The following is a 19,269-nucleotide window of genomic DNA, read 5'->3' on the forward strand; positions in this document are numbered from 1 at the left end:
GAACTATAAGTGAAAAGTATGTGGGAAATACATGCAATATATTGTATATGCAAAGGGTGTAAATCCCATTCTTTGTGTTGTGAGGAACCACTTCATATTTCCACCATCAAACTTCTCCTTTTACATTTCTTTGCTTCCTTTTCAATCCAGTTTCCTTGTTGTAAAGATAAAAGTATCACTATCTGAATCAGAGAGCTGTTTAAAGAATTCTGTTTAGTTACACTGTGCTTTCTAAAATCTCTCCACTACTAAAATGTATATAGATGTGATATACCTTTTGACCACTAAGTTATTTGTTCTAATGATGGGTATAATGTGTGCCAATCTCATTGAAAAATACAATAGAGTTTAAAACAGGGAATATTTTTTTGAGTCACAGCAACATCACTAATTTTCAGCTCTTTTTTTTTTTAGCAGCAGTACCAGAACGAGGTCATTACCACAGCGGTCTCTGATGACCAGGTTGTGTCCTTCCTTTAGGTAGATGGTGAGCAAGTAGGACCGCGGGACGCCTTGGACGTTGTCCAACGGAGATTCAGTCTCGTTGCCCATCGCAGCCTGGACACAAAAAGCAAAGTATTACCTACATTAAAAGGGAAAAGCAGCATTAGCTGTGAAACAGCATCTGCAGGAGAATACAGAACATTTGAGAAAGTACACTTTCTTTTGAAAAGTAAATAAAAGAGTGAACTGGTACTATACTTACATTTAAAACTTTAAAAAACAACTTAGTGGAGCACAAAAGTGAGTAATCTCTCTCAGACAATTACACCAGGTCTGAAAGTCATCTATTTAATAAACCAGATTAAATTATTACACTATATTATAATACATTACTATATCATATTATAATAAATATTTACATTATGTCATGCCACATTTTCAGATAGTAGCTCTTTCAAAATCCTTTAGTTGCTTCACCAAAATGCTATTGTCATTCTGCCTGCTATATTTGGTGTTCTTCTCAGATTAACCTAAAGAAATGAGGACAAACTTTGCCTTTGTGAATAATATTTGTTCATTTTGTGCTCTACTGAAAAGGCTTCACATTGATGTTAGTTGAAGACATGAACTCCTGCTCAACAAGCTGCTAAATGACCAAACATTAATCAGGAAGAGTAAAAAAAAAATGAGATCTGTAAACATGGCACCCTTCTGGTTTTTATCATAATGTGATCTCCATATGTGGTAAAATTAGGTGAGGTCACTGCCACAGTGTTTTTTGTGGGGGTTTATTTTAGACGATATATGCATTCATATCCTAAACTATTTGTTGGTTAGCTCTGGTGTTACATTAAATATGTTGTCTTCCTTTCAGTTTTAGGTTTTAGCTATTGTTTTCCTCTACATGGTTTTTCTCCAGGCTGTTTCCCTGAACTAGAAGTAATCCAGAACAACAGGATCAAGGTATATGCAGCCATGCAGGGTAAAACTAGTTGTCAACTTAACAAAGTCTTAAATGTGGTGCGTGCTCCAATGGTGCAGGTGTAGTGAGCATGACCCATATATGGAGGCCTTAGTCCTCAACATGGCTGCTTCCCTCTATCAGACCCTTTTTCTGTCTGCCTACTGTGTGACAAATGAGCCACTAGTTGTGTAAAAACACAGGAAAAAAAACATTAAATGCAAATGCTGCAAAATAATGAGTTGAGATATGAAACATAATGAAGATTTGTGAGCATTTAAAACTGATGACGGTGACACAAGGTTTGTCCTCAATTTAAGGAGCAGTCTATTAAGACATCAAGTACATACAAGACTATGTAAACATAAAACAGTTTTTAGTTATTGAAGACTGTGCAGCAGAATGGACAGCAGAAATCTCCATGCTAACCTATGTCACAGATGTTTTTGTGTAACTAAATCTGCAAAGATGACGGGAATATCCCAGCTTCATTCACTCTTCTGCTCTAGTCCTTATCCTTGCTTCCAATCAGATGGTTTACCCTCCTCTCCTTTATGGCATCCAGTCAGTCTTGATTTCTGCAGATCCTTTCTCTCCCAACTTTCTGAACATTCTGTATCGTGCTCTTATCTTGTACTGTTGGATTTCCTTATCTTTTATTTAAGATTAAGCATCTTTGTTTTGTTTCTTCATGCTCTGCTGTCAGTCTTTGATGTTGGTTCTTTTCCACCATGCATTGTCATATAAATCAATGACCAACAGTCCTTTTTTATACTTAACTAGAAGTATATTAAATTAGAATTGGACACATATCCCAAAGCAAATCTCCTTTAATCACTTTAAAGTTGTATTAAAGTTGTATCTCAATAGCTCCAAGGATCCCAGGCTAACCTTGCTTCGATTCTGTTTGTCTATTGCCGTTTAATTTCTAACACGTTTGCTGAAACAAACTTCCAATAGTTGCTTTAAACCTTGTTCCATAATTGTCCTCTATTAAAAAACATATTTTTTTGTCTTCACCAAGTATACTTCTGTTAAAGGAATCCGGTTGTCTTTAATCCTCTGATTCAGATGATAAAACCTTTAGCAACCTTTAGTATGAAACTGTATTAGTCAGAGTACAAACAGCTTTCTGAAAACAAATCTCTAAATGATGTCCAGGACAACATTTCAGACGAGATCTTCTAACCACAGCGAGGTAACCTAGAATCATCTTCATCATCATTTACAGTCCTTCTGTTGCCATCAGGTCCTCCAGAAATACAGCACAATAAGAGGCTCGACTCACATCTAAGTACAACAGTGTTACAAGTCATCAAAAATAAAATCCGTATAAAGGGATAAAATTATTATTTTTGAGATATTCTTTCAAAGAAAGACAACATTAGTTCTCATAACTATTAGTCAGACATCAACTTTCTAGGCAGCAAGTTGCACTTACGTTCAACATGTCCCTGTTCTTTAGTGAGAAGTTGCAGAAATCATGCTTTTTATGTTGTAAAGATAAAGACAAGAATCTTCAAAAGCCTTATGACAGTCAAGGAAAGTGTCTTAAAGGCATAAAAAGTCACAGAGACAAAGGGACTAAGTTAGTGGAACAACCACTGGGTTTCCTTTTGGCATTTCTACAGTGGGCACAAATCCTCTGAGCAGTTATTAAAAATTCCTGTGTCCCAGGGAACAACTAGACTTAACCCTGAAACTGCATAATGAAAAGAGAGGAATCAGGGAAAAGAGAGGAGTGTGGCAGGCTGAGGAGTTTTTCATCTTCTGTTCAGAAAACAATTTCTAGATAATAATAATAATATAGTGAATTTATACATTTTAAGATAACTGAAGCCACTGTTTATTCCTCACAATCTGTTAACAGTAAAGATTCCTTCTCACTAAGCCAAGTGCATTAGTTACAGGGCTCTTGTAATTGACTTGAGGAAAGGATCTTGTTACCTGCTGGGTGTACACAACAAGGTCAGGCTGTTAAACACACATCCGTGTAGGTAAGGTTCCTTATCAAAGAGTTCATACATAAAAATTTTCACATTTTGTGATGTCAACGCCCAAAATATCCTTGCATTTTATTTATAGTGCATGGGGTAAACCAGCACAAAGTGTTACAGGATTGAAGGAAAAGGACACATGGTTCCAGAAATGTTTAGAAATATAAGCCCATGCGTTGTCCAACCACGGTTCACTTACAGTGGCTACTAGGGTAATTTTCCACCCGTTTTGGGAAATTTACAAGCAGAAATGTGTGTCTGTTCTGTGAGAAATAGGATGGATAACAGATGCCATCAATCCAATCGAACTTATATGTGATCAGAAATTCTCTTTTGGATTCAGGTTTGGGTTTTATCTGAGCCATTCCAAAAGATAAATATGTTGTACTTTCCATAAGAGCCTTTGTCCTACAGGAAGGCAAACTTCCACCCAGGTCCAAAGTATTTGCAGCTGTTTTCTTCTAGCTTTGCCCTATATTGAGCTCCATCCATTATTCCACCACCTTTACCAGCTACACCATTCCTGCTGAAGACAAGCATTCCCACAGCATGATGCTGCTGTTCCCATGCTTCACTGTGGGGATGGTGTGTTCAGGATGATAAACAGAATCACTTTTCTCACACATATAGCTTTTTGTGTGCCTGCCATGAAATTAAATTAGGCGAACACAATACAGTCTGTATTAGGGCTGGGTATCATCTAGGATGAGCCGATTCGATACGATTCTCGATACACAGCTCACGATACGATACGATTCTCGATACATAGCTCAGCTTGATTTGATTCCAATATCGATATTTATTACTTTGAATTAATGCTCAGTGATTCAATCACCAAAATCAGCCAAATATTATGTTTATGTTCTATTTATTGATCACAGACATATTAACAGGAAAATAAAGTGCATTTGCTTCAATGCATTTAACGTGTCACAGAAACCAAAAATGTGCCCAAACATCTGATTTTAGGGTCAAAGGAGCTTCTAAAATCCTGTCGGCCGTTCCACAAATTCGTCTCACTCACTCTCCTTCGCTGTGAACTGTAATGGTTGCGCTGTAATAACGCCCCCTAGGGTCTTCGGTTCTCCACAATCACTATCAAGCTATTTCTGGATAATGTTCACCTAAACTAGTGCACTTTCACATCTCCCACAGGTGCTGGGTCCCAGGTATTAAGTGTTCACTTATATACAGTAATCTTGTAATTTATTTATTTATTTATTTATGTTCTTTCACTTTCTTTTTTCAAATATCACATTACACATGTCAGCTTACATAATAATATATATGATTTAGCAATGGCATCTAGGTGTTATTCGAGTGTATCTGTTGCTTTATGTCTGTTGGTTGTGCTGTTCTTTTTGTGTCTCTTTCCAGGTGATGGAGCAGACAAAGAAGGTTTTATCATTCTCTCCCTTTTATCTCCTCTTTCTTTCACCTCTACTCTTTTTTTTCTTTTCTTTCACTTTTTGTTCTTCCTTTACTCTCCCATTGTCATGTCCATATAATTTGAAATTCTCCTTGCAGGAATCATAATAAAGCTATTTACAAGCATAAATCAAGTGGAGCACTATGGCGAAAGCCGTTTGCTCCACTTGTAAAAGCAAAATCTGTCGAGCTCTATCTGGCATTGAGACATCAATTCCTATTGCCATATTGCTAGACAGGACACTGGGAAGGAAAAAAAAAAAAAAAAAAAAAAAAAAAAAAAACGCCCCCTAGAGGTTGGGAGGTATATCGATATTGAAAGCCAGAATATCGATATTAAATCGTTTTTAAAAATATCGATATTAATCTTTATATCGATTTTTATGCACAGCCCTAGTCTGTATTCCTACATGAGAAGGCTTTTAGCTTTCTTTGTGCATTTTCTTTTTTCTTTCCAGTTCTCAAGACAGGAAAGACGTGCTTTCAACTCCGTGACATTTAGCATTTTGGGCACCGGCATCTTTGTCAGCTGATGGTATTTACTGCTGTGTGTGTATATTCAACAGGGTCAATTGGTGATTAATGCTCTCCTTACTTGGCCTGTCAGCTTAGGTTGGCGGCCATGCGCTCCACAGTTTGAATTTGGACCATACCCTTTCCGTTTTCAGCTATTGGATTCTAAACACAGGGTATATCAATCTGGAAAGCAGCGGGGAGAGCCCGATTTCAAAGGCGGGACTAACAGGGTGAGCGGAAACAGGATAGAACCACTCACATAAGTAGGTTTGTGATGCCGACTCCATGCCACACGCTCCGTTTTAGCCCTTAAGCCAGTTGTTGAGGTTTTAAAAAATACATCCAGCTCATTCAGGACATAATAAAAGGGTATTGTGGCCAGGCTCTGTTTCCACTGCTACTCCTAGGTATATTGCCACAGTGCTTATGTTCCATACCAATGTGAAAAGGGTCAGAGATACAGTTATGCCCCCAAGTTTTCATACCCTGTTGGCAGTGGTGGGTACCCTCAGCTGTTTTTCTTCATTCTCCGGATCAAACTAACAGTTCTGCCTTTGCCTTCTATAGTCAATTGACCTTCAAGACCACAACTGGACATGAGACAACATGCTGAGTGGCGCACGGTTCCTATTGAGAAACACAGTGTTGACTCTAATGTTTTGGGGCTGTCTGAGCTGCAAAGGCACAGGGAAGCTGGTCAACACTGATGGCCAGATGAGCGTAACAAGCTAACGCTCATTAGCCTTAAAGCTAAGCATGTGATGAACTTGGACCTTCCATGGTGACAATGATGCACGACAGAAGGCCAAGTTGACATGTCATTGGCCACATTAGCCCCTTTTCCATAGCCTCTGTGGGGCTTTGTAAGTCTCAGGTAGTGTTTCCATACACATTTATCCAACTAATTTCACTTTCCTCAGGCTTTACTCTCCTGGGCTGTGGTCCCCCAAGCAACATTGTACTTTGTTCTGCTTTCTCTGTGCTTGTTGATGGAGCGGGGTTTTGTGCAGCAAGAAAAACTGACCACCATAAGGGTGGAGTAAGGAACGGTAAAGAGATGAGTTTACAAACCTATTGATTTTAGAACCTTAATTTATCATAAAAATTTGTTTTAAGAAGATTTTAGGCGAGAAAGTACACCTCCAAACTTCATCTGTGCTGCCGGTTCATCAGGATTATGAGCCAATTTTAATTCTGCTTTGACATGTCGGGAGCGGCAGAGACATGCTGACAGACTGGCCTCGCTGGGGAGACTAGCCCTACTGCTGCAGCGTTTAGTCGGCCAGATAGTCTGGGATTCCCGCAGACTGAATCATTTTCGTTCTCGCCATGGCTAAGGAAAAATGATACTCATAAAGCTCTAAAGATCAGTCTCGTCTCCCCTCTGCTTCTGTCACCCCCCACACCACTGCGGTCCCTTCGCTGCCCAGGCAGAAAGAAGCTGTGCTTTATTTTTATTTATTTATACCAACAGGAGTAGAATAGAGTGGAGTCCAGCAGGGAGAAATAGGGTTGGGGGTGGTGTAAAAAGGGCTAAGGAGATGTAACGCCATCAGTGCAGGTATTCCTCATAACGTCCCATACGTCAGGTCTGTTAAACATAGATGGCTCCCAGCAAATGGAAACACAGAAATTCAAAAGCCCCAGACTTTGGTTTATCCCAGGAAAGCAAAGCCTGGGGCGTTAAATCTAGGGGCTTTTAATGGAACAGGGGTAATGGGTTCTTCTGACCTCAATATAATTGAAGGACTTTGGGGAGAACTCACATGTGGAGTATATCCAAGACAGGCCAAGAGTTTTACCCTCTGAGAAAATAAATGTCCACAAAAGACCTCAAAAGATTTTGAAAGCAGTATTAAAACAAGTTTATCTAAACTTCTGATCTGGGTAATTGTGGCGTTTTTTTTTTTTCATAAAGGTTTAAGCAAATACAACTGCTTCACAATCAACGGCTTCATCCTACAGCTAAAAACGACTGACAGATATTTCTATTATTATTAACATTCCGAAGAATGGCCCAAAAATCTGAAATTCGGCCAATTGTGTTGACTACTTTTACAAGGGACTGTACCTGAGTGCAGAGAAACAGAGACATGCAAATAAATATCCCCAAGTTTCAGTGATAGGATGATAAATGCTACATGGTGGTGCAGCATGCTAATTGTCGGATGGCATCAACGTCCAGCTTGTTTTCATGACAATTTGGTGCAGTCCTCACAGGACTACAGTTATGTGGATACACAAACATGTTGTATTGTGTCAATAAGGGGCTCTAAACCTTTTTGTCTTTGCCCACAGGTTCCACAAAGAAAATATCCTCGATCACTCCTACCCCTGTTCTCTCATTTAGCCCCACTTTTACCCTAACCCTCAACCCTAGAACCTGTCAGCACATCTGCCTCGTGTGTATGGTTCTAGAAACAACACAGTATGCAGGACTAACTATTTAGACAATTGCAGACATAGTTGGGGAAAAGCTGCTATGTGTGAACAAGGTATGTCTTGTAAAAAATGGAGATATAAATGTGAACCATTTCATGCTGGAAGTTTAAATTTACACCTGGTTTTTAAAGGAGGGAACTATGAACACTGAACATCTGGCCCTTAATCTTTTAAATTTAATTGGAAGTAGTACTTGTGGAGAGAAAACTTGGACAACACTTGAGTTGCAACAATGCCACTATTCACCTGAGCAGTTTACACAGAGCTGCAGTGGACTATTGATTTTGGGTGGAGCTCCTGTACCACCAGTAGTTTATCCAGCTCCTCCAAGTTAAACTTTTCCATTTTAAGGCAAATACACCTGACACCTTCCACACACCAATGTACATAATAAAGTCTTATTTTACTAAAGTATCTTGTTACCCTCATCCTGGACCTCCATCTATACATACAGTTGTTCATTTGAACTGCTTATATTCACTGATAGGTTATTTCTAAAATTCGCTCACCTCTAATCACACTACCTATGTAATTTATATTATTTACAATTTAAATACAGCCCGTACACATTTTATGGTCAGACTCTTTTCATGCAGTTGTCATTAGTTTAATAATTATGTGGTGAATTTAGAATATGATCCCTGAATTGTGACAAAGTTCCATGTGTGTTGCTTTATTCAGCTGTTCATGTAAGTGACAGTGTGGTACTTTGAACCAGGTGATGGAAGTCTAAGATGTAAGCGCCACCACTGACATGGTTTGAAATGAACAAGATAGCAGATTTTAATAAGCTGATGTCTCGATGCTTTCTGGACACAGAGGCCTGTCACAATGCCTCTTAACCAAAAGTTAAAATCATCATCATCCACTATAGAAATCCTGATCCGCAGCAGCATGTTTCAATTAAAAGGCAGTTAGTGTACCTGTGTGTTGTCTGGTGAGAGCTCTTCTGTCGGGGTGTCTGGGTTGTAGACGGTCATGATCTCTGGCAGGGCCAGCTCTTCAGGCTCCATGCCTGAAACGTTTCCTTGTTGCGTCTCCATTGAGCTCCTCTCTTCTCCGCAGAAACCACTGACCACCTCCTGGGAGAAAGTCCAGTCTGTGCAGTCTGCTGGCATGCTCCGTCTGTGTTCACTCTTTTTAGTTCCTGCACCTGGTACTTGCAGGCCACTCCCAACTCCCTCCCTGTCAAGTAGTGTGGAGACACTGTTGTGGCTTGAAGAGCTGTAAAGATGGGCCTGCGTCCTGGAGGCAACGCGATCAGGCTCCTGCCTCATGATCCTTATATCCGGAACGGAGGTGCTCATTCGATTGTCCACGAAGGAATTGGGTTGGAGGGTATGCTTGGTTGGACTTGTCTTGCCCCGGTGGAGATGTGGGAGAATTTTCTTCCGGAAAAAGGCCAGCTTGCTCCGCTTCTTGGACTCCATCGTGGGCAGAAGAACGTCTGGTCATCAATGACAGCTTGAGGAAAAAACAAAGATGAGCATTAGATACAACTACTACATGATCAAGCTTCCATATAATCCTCAAGCTATTTCACACATTTAAACTGATAGATTGTAACTATACAGAAGGCAGAGCAGCCAAATAACAGAATTCAGACAAAAGGTAAGTCTCTGCTGCAGGATCCTTTTCAGGAACTCAGGTAGTTTCCTGGAGTAATTTATCCTCCCTGCTATTTTCTAATGCAGGAACCAGGAAAAAAAATCAGACACAAGTGGGTAGGATTCTGAACCAAAAACAGTCCTGCTGGGGAGTTATTAGGCCATTTAAGACTTAAGGATGGAGCTTCTTGGTTAAACGATGGTTAAAGGATGCTAAACATTTCTCACTGGCTGAATATCTTTGGCGATTTATCTCAGTCACTTCCTCATTCTGCTACCTTTAAATTACATGATTGGAGTTCTGTATTTTCAGAGTTTACATCCAAATATATTGATAAGTCCTATAACCTAAGTGGAAATATTTCAGAGGAGATGTGGACTTCTGCTTTAAGTGGAGATGGAGAGACGGAGGTTTCAATTCCCACAATGGAAACAATCACATACAGCAAGAAGCAGCCCGGGTGAATTCATGTTCAAAGTTATGTTCATAAGAAAAATATTTAAAGAGTTGAATATATTCAATATTAAAAGACCATTTAACAATCACATTACTGGCAATTCAATTAAAAAGTGAATAATTAACCATGATGTAACTCTCTTTCTGAACTTAAAGGTATACTATGCAACCGGAGTTGATTTTCCAGCGAGGCTCCCCCCAGAGGGCGAAAGTAAAAGTGCACTGTCGTAAAGATGCTCAGCTGTTCTGGTTCCTCCGTCAAGCCAGGCGCGGTTGTTTTGAGCTTAGCAGACAGGCGAACGCAACGAAAAGTGGAAAAAACGGCAGTACAAACAATGACTAACACAGTGAAGGTATGAACATCAAGCTTACCGCAGCGCTGGCGGCCGCCTCGCCAAGCCGCGGCCGCCTCACCAGTTTTTTTATTATTATTATTATTATTATTATTATTATTATTATTATTATTATTATTATTATTATTATTATTATTAATTATTATTATTATTATTATTATTATTATTATTATTATTATTATTATTTTATTTTTATGTTGGCGAGACGCTACCGCCACCACCTCACCAAGCTGCAGCCGCCGCCTCGCCGCGGCCGCCATGGTAGCGTCTCGCCAACATAAAAAAAAATTAAATAAATAATAATAATAATAATAATAATAATAATAAAACGCGATATGCTTGCATGTTTATTTGACGTTAACACGCGTTTTTTTGTTGTTGCTTTCGCGCGTGCATATAGTGAATGGCAGGGCAAAAACACATGGAGTTCTCGGCGTAAAGCGAGACTTCTGTGAGTGCGGGCCGTGAGCTCCTGCAATTGCAAGTGCGGTATTTCCCCCACAGACCCTCAGAGCGGCCGAGAAAACCTTTGTTCGACCTGAAATGACTCATTTAATCATCCAAATCGGTATGGAACACATTAATTAACTGAAAAATGTTGCATAGTATGCCTTTAAGGTGAGCCTCCTTTGAGCCGTCAGTTTCAAGTATCAGAGACTTTAGAGACCAATCTGACCATAAGTCCTTAAACCAATTGATCAGGCCTGATCAGTCTGACTGGGCTTTTTCTTGGATCTGTGGGCTTTTTAGCCTCTCAGACTCTACGTGTGTTTATGGACCTGTTACAGAATCTAGACTAAAATTCGACCGATACATCAGCCAGTATTTTTTCTTGTATCGGCATCGACTAATACATACATGTGTTGGTCGATCCATTAGCCCATTCAGCAGCCACACCTTGACATCATGTGAAGCACATACATTGCCGCTTCCAAGAGTAAGTCTTCAACTTTTGTTGTACTTTTCACAGCCTCATTCAGCTGTCTGCCTCTGTCACTGTGAGCAAGATGAAACGTCTGTTTCACTGAGAACGAGAGTTTTTTACTTTCCCTTTCACTCTGCCACTGAAACTCGTGGGTCAACATTGCTTTTTTTAAATGGTGGTTGCGCTGCTTCAAGTCGGTATAAAACCCTTTCCCACTGTCTAAAACACAACGTCTGATCTCCAGCTGGACACCTGCCACCGCTGCATGAGCAGAGAATAATACATAATAATACATGCACATGAAAATAAAACCAATCACTAGACATAAGTTTACAGAAAATAATGTCCATATGCAGCGGTGGTCAGTTTTTTTTCTCTTCCTCACTGAAGGAGGAGGAGGAGTTTTTTTCTGTGCAACTTTTCTAATTAAAACTCATTAAAACTCTCTCTCTCTCCCTCTCTCACTCACTCATATACTTATCATGGTCGTGTTTCCTAGGGTGTCGGAGTGACGCGGTGCTAGCTCTTGCTCACCTGGCTGCTTTTTTGACTCTCAATCATCATTGATGCCTTAGCGAGAGAACAAAAGACCTGTGCAGTCCCAGCGTCAGATTCTTTTTTCTTCTCCCATGCACAACACTGATGTCATTACAACTTCTGCAAACACTCTAGAACTTGTGCTATGCGCCTTTAATAAATGTTTCTTTACTGTTTAAATTGACACTTGTGTAACATTTGTTATCATTGTGTCATTTTCATATTGTAAATGGAAGAAGAAAAAGCAATATTTGCTTCAAGAATCGGCCCAAAAAAAAAAGAAAAAAAAAAAAAAAAAATCAGCCCGACGTATCGGGTATCTGTTTACCACATGTCAAAATAATCGGTATCGGTCTTAAAAAAAACAGGGGGGGGGTATCCATGTGTTTTTTCCCTGCCATTCACACACGCGCGAAAGCAACAACAAAAAAACAGGTGTTAACGTCACATTAACATGCAAGCATGAGTTGATTTTTTTGGTTTTTTTGGAACGTCGGCGAGGCCACCTCGCCAAGATAGCGCTGCGGGAAACCCTGGTTCTAAAACACGAGGTAATATCTTTCTAGCTAAAAGCAGAAGTTGAATTAAGGTTTTGAAACATGGTCAGTAAAACAAATAAAAAATACAAGAACGCTTTCCTTTCAAATGTTTCAAAAACAACTTCTGGATCGGCATCACAATCAATTGCGTTAAGAAACTCATGTACTTCAACATGTACTGATAGGCTTCTAATAACCCACCAGATCAGCTTCCGGCTCATAAACCTAGTGATTGTGCAAACATGTTTTTTGTCCTTTTCGTCTCTATGCCTTACCCAATGCTAATTTTATAATTTTGCTAAGATCATGTATCTATTTGTTTACAAATTTTGCACTGATCAAACAAGTCACCTTCTACCATCAATAGTTTTACTTTTGAAGAAAGGAAAAGCCTTCAGAAAACAATTAATGATCTAAAGTAAATATCTCCCTCCTCATTACAGAGTGCTCTGCAGAAGTCTAAACAAACAACACAATTTTCATTTCAACACAGATTGTTACTGTGTACTGACAAACAAACTTTTCTAATCTATTTATTTTTCAAATATGCAAGCATTTCAAAACAAATAAAGTTGTTTTGTCCCACAGATATAGACAATAGACAATATTTGTTGTGGGTTTAATGTTTCTCTGTCTGCACTTCTGCATCCCATCAACACATAAAACATATTAAAGTCAAGAGAGACCATGTTTAGCACAGTTACTAGACTGCATGGCAAAGGTGCAGTTTAAAATTTTCTTTACGGTGTGCTAAATTGCCCTTCATCAATCTGGCGATGTAAGGAAATGCAGCTTGAAGTGGATGTGACATGTGATTATGATCTGCAAAATCTTAGAATTTTGCAAATAAAACAACATGACACCTCCCTCTGATTCATCTCATTTCTGCTACATAGATGTGGATTATAACGCTTCATATCAACCCCATAAACATCAAGATTTTACTACTGTAATTGTATTATATTGTTTACTATAACGCGATACAGTGTGCAAAGGCAGAATTTACTGTGTGGTCACTTTAGCTCTTTGATGTCTAAAAAACAGAAGGAGCCAAGAGGGAAGAAGGAAGGAAAGTAAAAACTAACTTGTAATCTGCAAAAAGATCTTTGGCATCAATTAATGTCCGCATTCCACTTAACATTTGACAAATGTCATAAACATTTCCATTCTTAGATTACAAACCAAACAATGAGGAATGATGATAGATCAACTCCATTTTATAACAACAATACAAATCCCAAATATTACCACTAACACACTTCAACAATTTCTTAAAAAACAACAAAAAGCAAGTATCTCAACATCGATAAACATGGGAAAATATCATGCAAAGCAGATGTTTAAAGATGAGCTCAACTGGACTGACAGTAAAATAATTCCACAAAAATCATTATGGTAGAAAAAGCAAAGTAGAAAGTTGCTGCGAAAGTCCTACTTGTTCCTACTTGTTCAAGCCTCAGTGAATTACCAAAAGGTGGAACGGCCACTTCTGCTGAAGTTCTGAGGCAATGATCTGACGTTGGCAAGAGATTGGTCCCTCACCCACCACTTACCCCACCACACCCCACCCCATGTGCCAGGAGGAGATTCTTGTGGTATGATAACCTTGAGGAAGAATACCTGTTCTGCAAAATCATGGTAGCAAATAAATTTTTATCTAATCGCTCAGGTTTTCAACAGAAGCAGTTACTGACAATTATTCCTACATCTGTGAACTTAACAAAATGATTATTAGAGTAATGACAATGATTTCTTTTATATTTGTGATTTCTGATACTAATTCTTAAGTTAAGAAACATGGAAGACTTAGACTAAGATTCAACTGCATTCATTCGAAGCACTTGGCATTGTAAAAGTAAAGGTTTCTCAGATCTCCCTGTTCAATGCAGCTCCTAAGCAATAACAGGTGAAATAGATTAAAAAAACTCCAATAAAACTTGCAATAAATATACAACAGAATAAACAGGATAAGAATCTCTGGAATAAACGTACAATATTATAGAATAACAGCAGAGACTTGACGGGGTTATTGCACATGGCCAAAGTAACAGCGGCAAACATTCAGCAGCAGCAATTCACAGTTGAGGTCAGAGTGGCAAGAGGTGTTTGAGCCTCAAGAGCTGCTGTTAAGGCACAAAGTGTTCAGAATAAGCATCAGCCAAATCTGGTCCCTGTTGGTGTACTATATTATACCTTCTTACTCTTCTGCTCTTTACAGAGTAAAACAAGCTTAATAAGTCAGATTATTTTAGTCGGCAGTCTGCTTGAAAAACAAGATCATAGTCTGTTGTGGCCATTTATGATATATTTTTTGGATTGTATTTTCTAACAATTTAGTTTTCTTCTTTTGGGTAGTTGGAATATATTTAAGTTAGTTTAGAACCAAAATTTGTAATTAATTTTTAGATTTGAAATGTTTAGATTACGTTGTTAATTGTTAGACCCTCCCATTAATTTAAGTAATTAAGAACACACCGGGTGCTTGGTGGAGATGTATCGTTTGGTAAATGTCTGGTGTGGACGGGAGGTTTTGTAAATGATTTTTTGACCACTTTTAGAACTTCAAACGGCAAATTTAGATTATTTTTCGTTTTCAACAAGTTGTAAGACATTTTTTAGTCTTTATTTTGTCTATATTTTTTTAAGAAATAAATCCCATATTTTTGCAAACCAATGAAGTAAGAAGTGCGTACAAATCAAACCACCTGTTACCACCCACGGCCTATATTGGAATTTTGGTTTTTTGGAACATGGAAGGCCGCGACATTTAAGTCAAAAAATCATTTTTTGGACAAGCTTGGAAAGTTTGGAGATCGACAAAGCTTGGAAGATTGGATGATCGCACTTATGAGGCTGAAACTTCACGGAATGGACTTGGAGAAGACGCACAAAGTTCGTGAGTAAATGCGATACTTTGATGGAAAGAGCAGAGACGCTAAACTGTAAAGAAAAAAAGTTTGTTTTGGACAATTTTCTTTTGGATTTGGAGTAACGAAATTTGTGTTGAAAATGGATGAACAAGATGAAGGATTTCAAAAGGAAAGAGAACTCTTTAATTTAATTAAAAGGCGCAGAGCCAAACTCGGCGTGCTGACAAGAAAAAGAAATGACATTCATGCTTTAATTGATGCTGGAGAATCAAAATCCTCCATAGACGAGCATATGAAAACTTTTAATAATTATTTAGCGGAGTTTATGGACTTGCAATCTTCAGTTCAAAGACTGCTGAGCGATGAGGAAAAAGAAACCGATCATGGTGATTGGTACGAACCAAAGCTGATCAGTTTTAAAGAGTTCTTGGATGACATTGAAACTTGGATGGATGGAGATCCTGATGCACAGAAGAGCCAAGTGTGTTCAGCGTTTGATGTTGAAACCAAGGCGGCATCTCATGACCATAACGTTGATCCAGATGACAGCGTCTCACAGATTGCGCAACAAATCGACAAAGATTCTGAAAGGCTATCTGGGTCCGCAGCTAAACCAGTCAGCAAAGCGCCCAGTATAGTGAGTAAAGCTTCAAGTGCGCGCAGTAAGAGTTCCCATGCAGCTTCAATGGCGCTGATGGAAGCCGAGGTGGAAAGAGCCGCTCTGAAAGCGGAGGTGGATGCGCTGCAAGAAAAACATGCGCTCGAGTTGGAAGAACTTCAGTTAAAAGCAAGAAAAGAAGCATTGGCTTTGAGAACCAAACTGGCGAAGGCGGATGCAAAGAGGAAAATCTACAACTCTACGCAAGATCAGAAAAGTCATGTTTCCAGCGCTGGTGTCGCAAACCAGGATGCATCAGTTTCTGCCACATCTACGGAGTTCATACCCGCTGCTACAGCTCAAAAGGCTCCAAGAACACAGAAACGATTGTCTACTCTTGCACCTTTGCCAATGCCCCAAGAGACACCTAATAATAAAACATTAAAAGTGAAATCAGAAAGGGGGAAGCCTAAGACAAATATCTTCTCAGGTTGATGTTCATAGTAGTGCTTTAACAGAGATTATGAAGAAGCAGAATGAAATCACTGAGATGCTTGTGAAACAGCAAAGAATGTCACTCCTGCCATCTGTAGAAATCCCTGTTTTTAGTGGAGATCCTTTGCATTTTAGGTCCTTTCTTAAGGCATTTGAGCAAGGAATAGAAGCTAAGACGGATAACATGCAGGACAGGCTTTATTACTTAGAACAGTTTACCACTGGTCAGCCTAAAGCTTTAGTGAGAAGTTGTATGCATATGAGTCCACAAACTGCTTATTTGGAAGCAAAAGGACAGCTTGAGTGGAACTTTGGTAACAGAGCAAAAATAACATCTGCATTTATAGACAAAGCTGTAAGTTGGTCAGTTTTAAAGTCTGATGATGCTGCAGCTTTAAGAACTTATACATTCTTTTTAAGAAGTTGTTTCAACACCATGGATGAAGCTGGGTTTATCGATGAGCTTGAAAACTCAACCAACATGAGAATTCTTGTTTCAAAGTTGCCTTTTAGACTTCGTGACAATTGGCGACTGATTGTGGTTGACATAGCAGAAAAGTATAACCGTAGAGCAAAGTTTAAAGATCTTCTTGATTTTCTGGAAAAACAAACAAAAGCTGCATTAGATCCTGTTTTTGGAGAAGGTCAAACTGCGAAAGAAAAGATGGCTTTAAAACCATCAAAGGTTTCTTTTAAAACTAAAAGTAGCAGTTTTGCCACTTCTGTTGCTGTAGTTTCTAAACAAAACAATGACAAACAGGTCCAGTGTAACCATGAGGTTACAAAGGTAGTTCAAGCTCAATGCTTATTTTGTGATAGAAATCATTGCATAGAAAAATGTGACTCATTTAAGCAGAAAGCCAACAAAGAAAAGGTGACATTCCTTAAAAATAAAGGTTTATGCTTTGGTTGCTTACAGAAGGGGCATATGAGTAAGAACTGTCCACAACGTCTAACATGCTTCACCTGTAATAAAAGTCACCCTACTGTTCTGCATATTGAACCAACAAAGCCACAGTACCAAGCAGTTAAGGCTGTGGATAAAGAGTCACTAGTCTCAAATGCTCTTGTATCTTTAAATGTTGGTAGTTACACTGGGGCCGGGTCTAATGAGTGTGTTCTGTCAGTCGTCCCAGTAAAAGTAAAGTTGGAAAAGGGAACAAAGATTGTGGAGACTTATGCCTTTCTAGATCCAGGCAGCTCTGCAACATTTTGTACAGAGGCTTTGATGATGCAGTTAAATGCGTCTGGAAAAAAAGTGGAAATCATGCTAAAAACCATGGGTCAGGAAAAGCCTGTAAGTAGCTATAGAATATCTGGTTTGGAAGTAGCTGCTTTAAAAGAAAATGAATACTTAAAGTTGCCTGATGTTTATACTCAACAATCCATTCCTGTCACTAAAGAAAACATCCCTAAAGAGGAAGACTTAAGAAAATGGTCTTACCTAAAAGTTGTTGAGTTGACACCAATAGATGCTGGTATTGGGCTGCTCATTGGTGTAAATTCTCCCAAAGCATTGGAACCTTGGAAAATAGTTAACAGTGAAGGTAGTGGGCCTTATGCTGTGCTAACACGCCTTGGTTGGGTTGTTAATGGTCCACTCAGTCAGGGTAGTGAAGAAAATGGACATGTTGTTGGTTCTATGCAGGTGAAACCGTATCTCTATAAGAAGTTTGGAAGAAATGCTGGTCAGTCAGTATAACCAGGATTTTGTAGAGCACAAGTGCAATGAGCATACTGAAATGTCTGTAGAAGACAAACAGTTTATGGACATCATGTCAAAGTCAGCGGTGCTTAAAGATGGTCATTATTACCTAAAGTTACCCTTTCGTAATCCTGAAGTAAAAATGCCCAACAACAAACAGGTTGCCCAGCAGAGGGCGCAATATCTGTTAAAACGATTTCAGAAAGATAAGCTATTCTTTGACGAGTACAAAGAATTTATGCATAATGTTGATGTGGAAGGGCATTCAGAAATCATACCACAAGATCAAATGGAACATGAAGAAGGAAAGGTGTGGTACATACCTCATCATGGGGTCTACCACCCCCGTAAGAAAACACTGCGTGTTGTCTATGATTGTGCTGCAATGTATGCTGGAACATCATTGAACAAAGAGCTGTTACAGGGACCAGACTTGACTAGCACCTTATTAGGAGTGCTCCTTCGTTTTCGGCAAGGTCCAATTGCCCTTATGACAGACATTAAAGGCATGTTCCACCAAGTCAGAGTTGCTCAGGAACATGTAAATTACCTACGTTTTCTCTGGTGGCCCCATGGTGACATCACAAAAGAGCTTGTTGAGCATAGAATGTTGGTCCATATTTTTGGTGCAGTCTCTTCCCCTAGTTGTGCCACATATGCACTTTTAAAGACTGCTGATGACAACCAACATCTGTACCCAGAAGAGGTTATTAATACAATCAGACACAGCTTCTATGTAGATGACTGTCTCAGGTCTGTCCAGACTGTTGATCAGGCCATTTCTCTTTATCAACAACTCACTGAGGTGTGTGCCAAGGGGGGATTTAGGCTCAATAAATGGGTGTGTAGTGAGCGCTCTGTCCTCTCTCAGATCCCAGAGGAAAACAGAGCAACAGGTGTAAGGATGCTAGATCTTAGCCGGGAACAGCTTCCCACTGAAAGAGCCCTGGGGGTGCAATGGGACGTTGAACAGGATGTTTTCACCTTTAGCATTGTAAACAAGCACAAACCACTAACAAGACGTGGTATTTTGTCCATCGTCAGCTCTATTTACGACCCTTTGGGTTTCTTAGCTCCAGTTATTCTCACTGCTAAACAGATTCTTCAACATTTATGTAAACTGAAGTTTGGCTGGGATGAGACAATTCCACTAGAAATAGCACAAGTTTGGGACAAGTGGGTCAAAGATTTAGTTCTTATTGACAACTTAAGTATCAGAAGATGCATCACACCCAAAGGATTTGGGGAAATAAGAAGTGCACAACTGCATCACTTTAGTGATGCCAGTGAAACTGGGTTTGGTGCTGTGTCTTATCTTAGGCTATCTAATAGTAAACAGGAAGTGTGTGTTTCCTTTGTTATTGGTAAAGCAAGGGTAGCACCAGTAAAACAAAT

General features: G+C 39.2%; 1 protein-coding gene across 4 annotated transcripts in view; it reads right to left on the bottom strand.

The window, feature by feature from the left end:
- Positions 1-19,269, bottom strand: part of LOC105934139 (multiple C2 and transmembrane domain-containing protein 2) — a 76,114-nt gene that overhangs the window by 29,459 nt on the left and 27,386 nt on the right. For all 4 annotated transcript variants that reach the window (XM_012873998.3, XM_012873999.3, XM_036125161.1 and 1 more), the window contains exons 2-3: positions 8,712-9,252; positions 441-558 (exon numbers count right to left, since the gene is read on the bottom strand). In XM_012873998.3, the coding sequence (XP_012729452.2) occupies positions 441-558; positions 8,712-9,218 (625 nt within the window). In that variant the 5' untranslated portion in view covers positions 9,219-9,252. The remainder of the gene's footprint in view (positions 1-440; positions 559-8,711; positions 9,253-19,269) is intronic.

Source organism: Fundulus heteroclitus, chromosome 21 (assembly GCF_011125445.2).
Source record: "Fundulus heteroclitus isolate FHET01 chromosome 21, MU-UCD_Fhet_4.1, whole genome shotgun sequence".
Lineage (NCBI taxonomy): Eukaryota > Metazoa > Chordata > Actinopteri > Cyprinodontiformes > Fundulidae > Fundulus > Fundulus heteroclitus.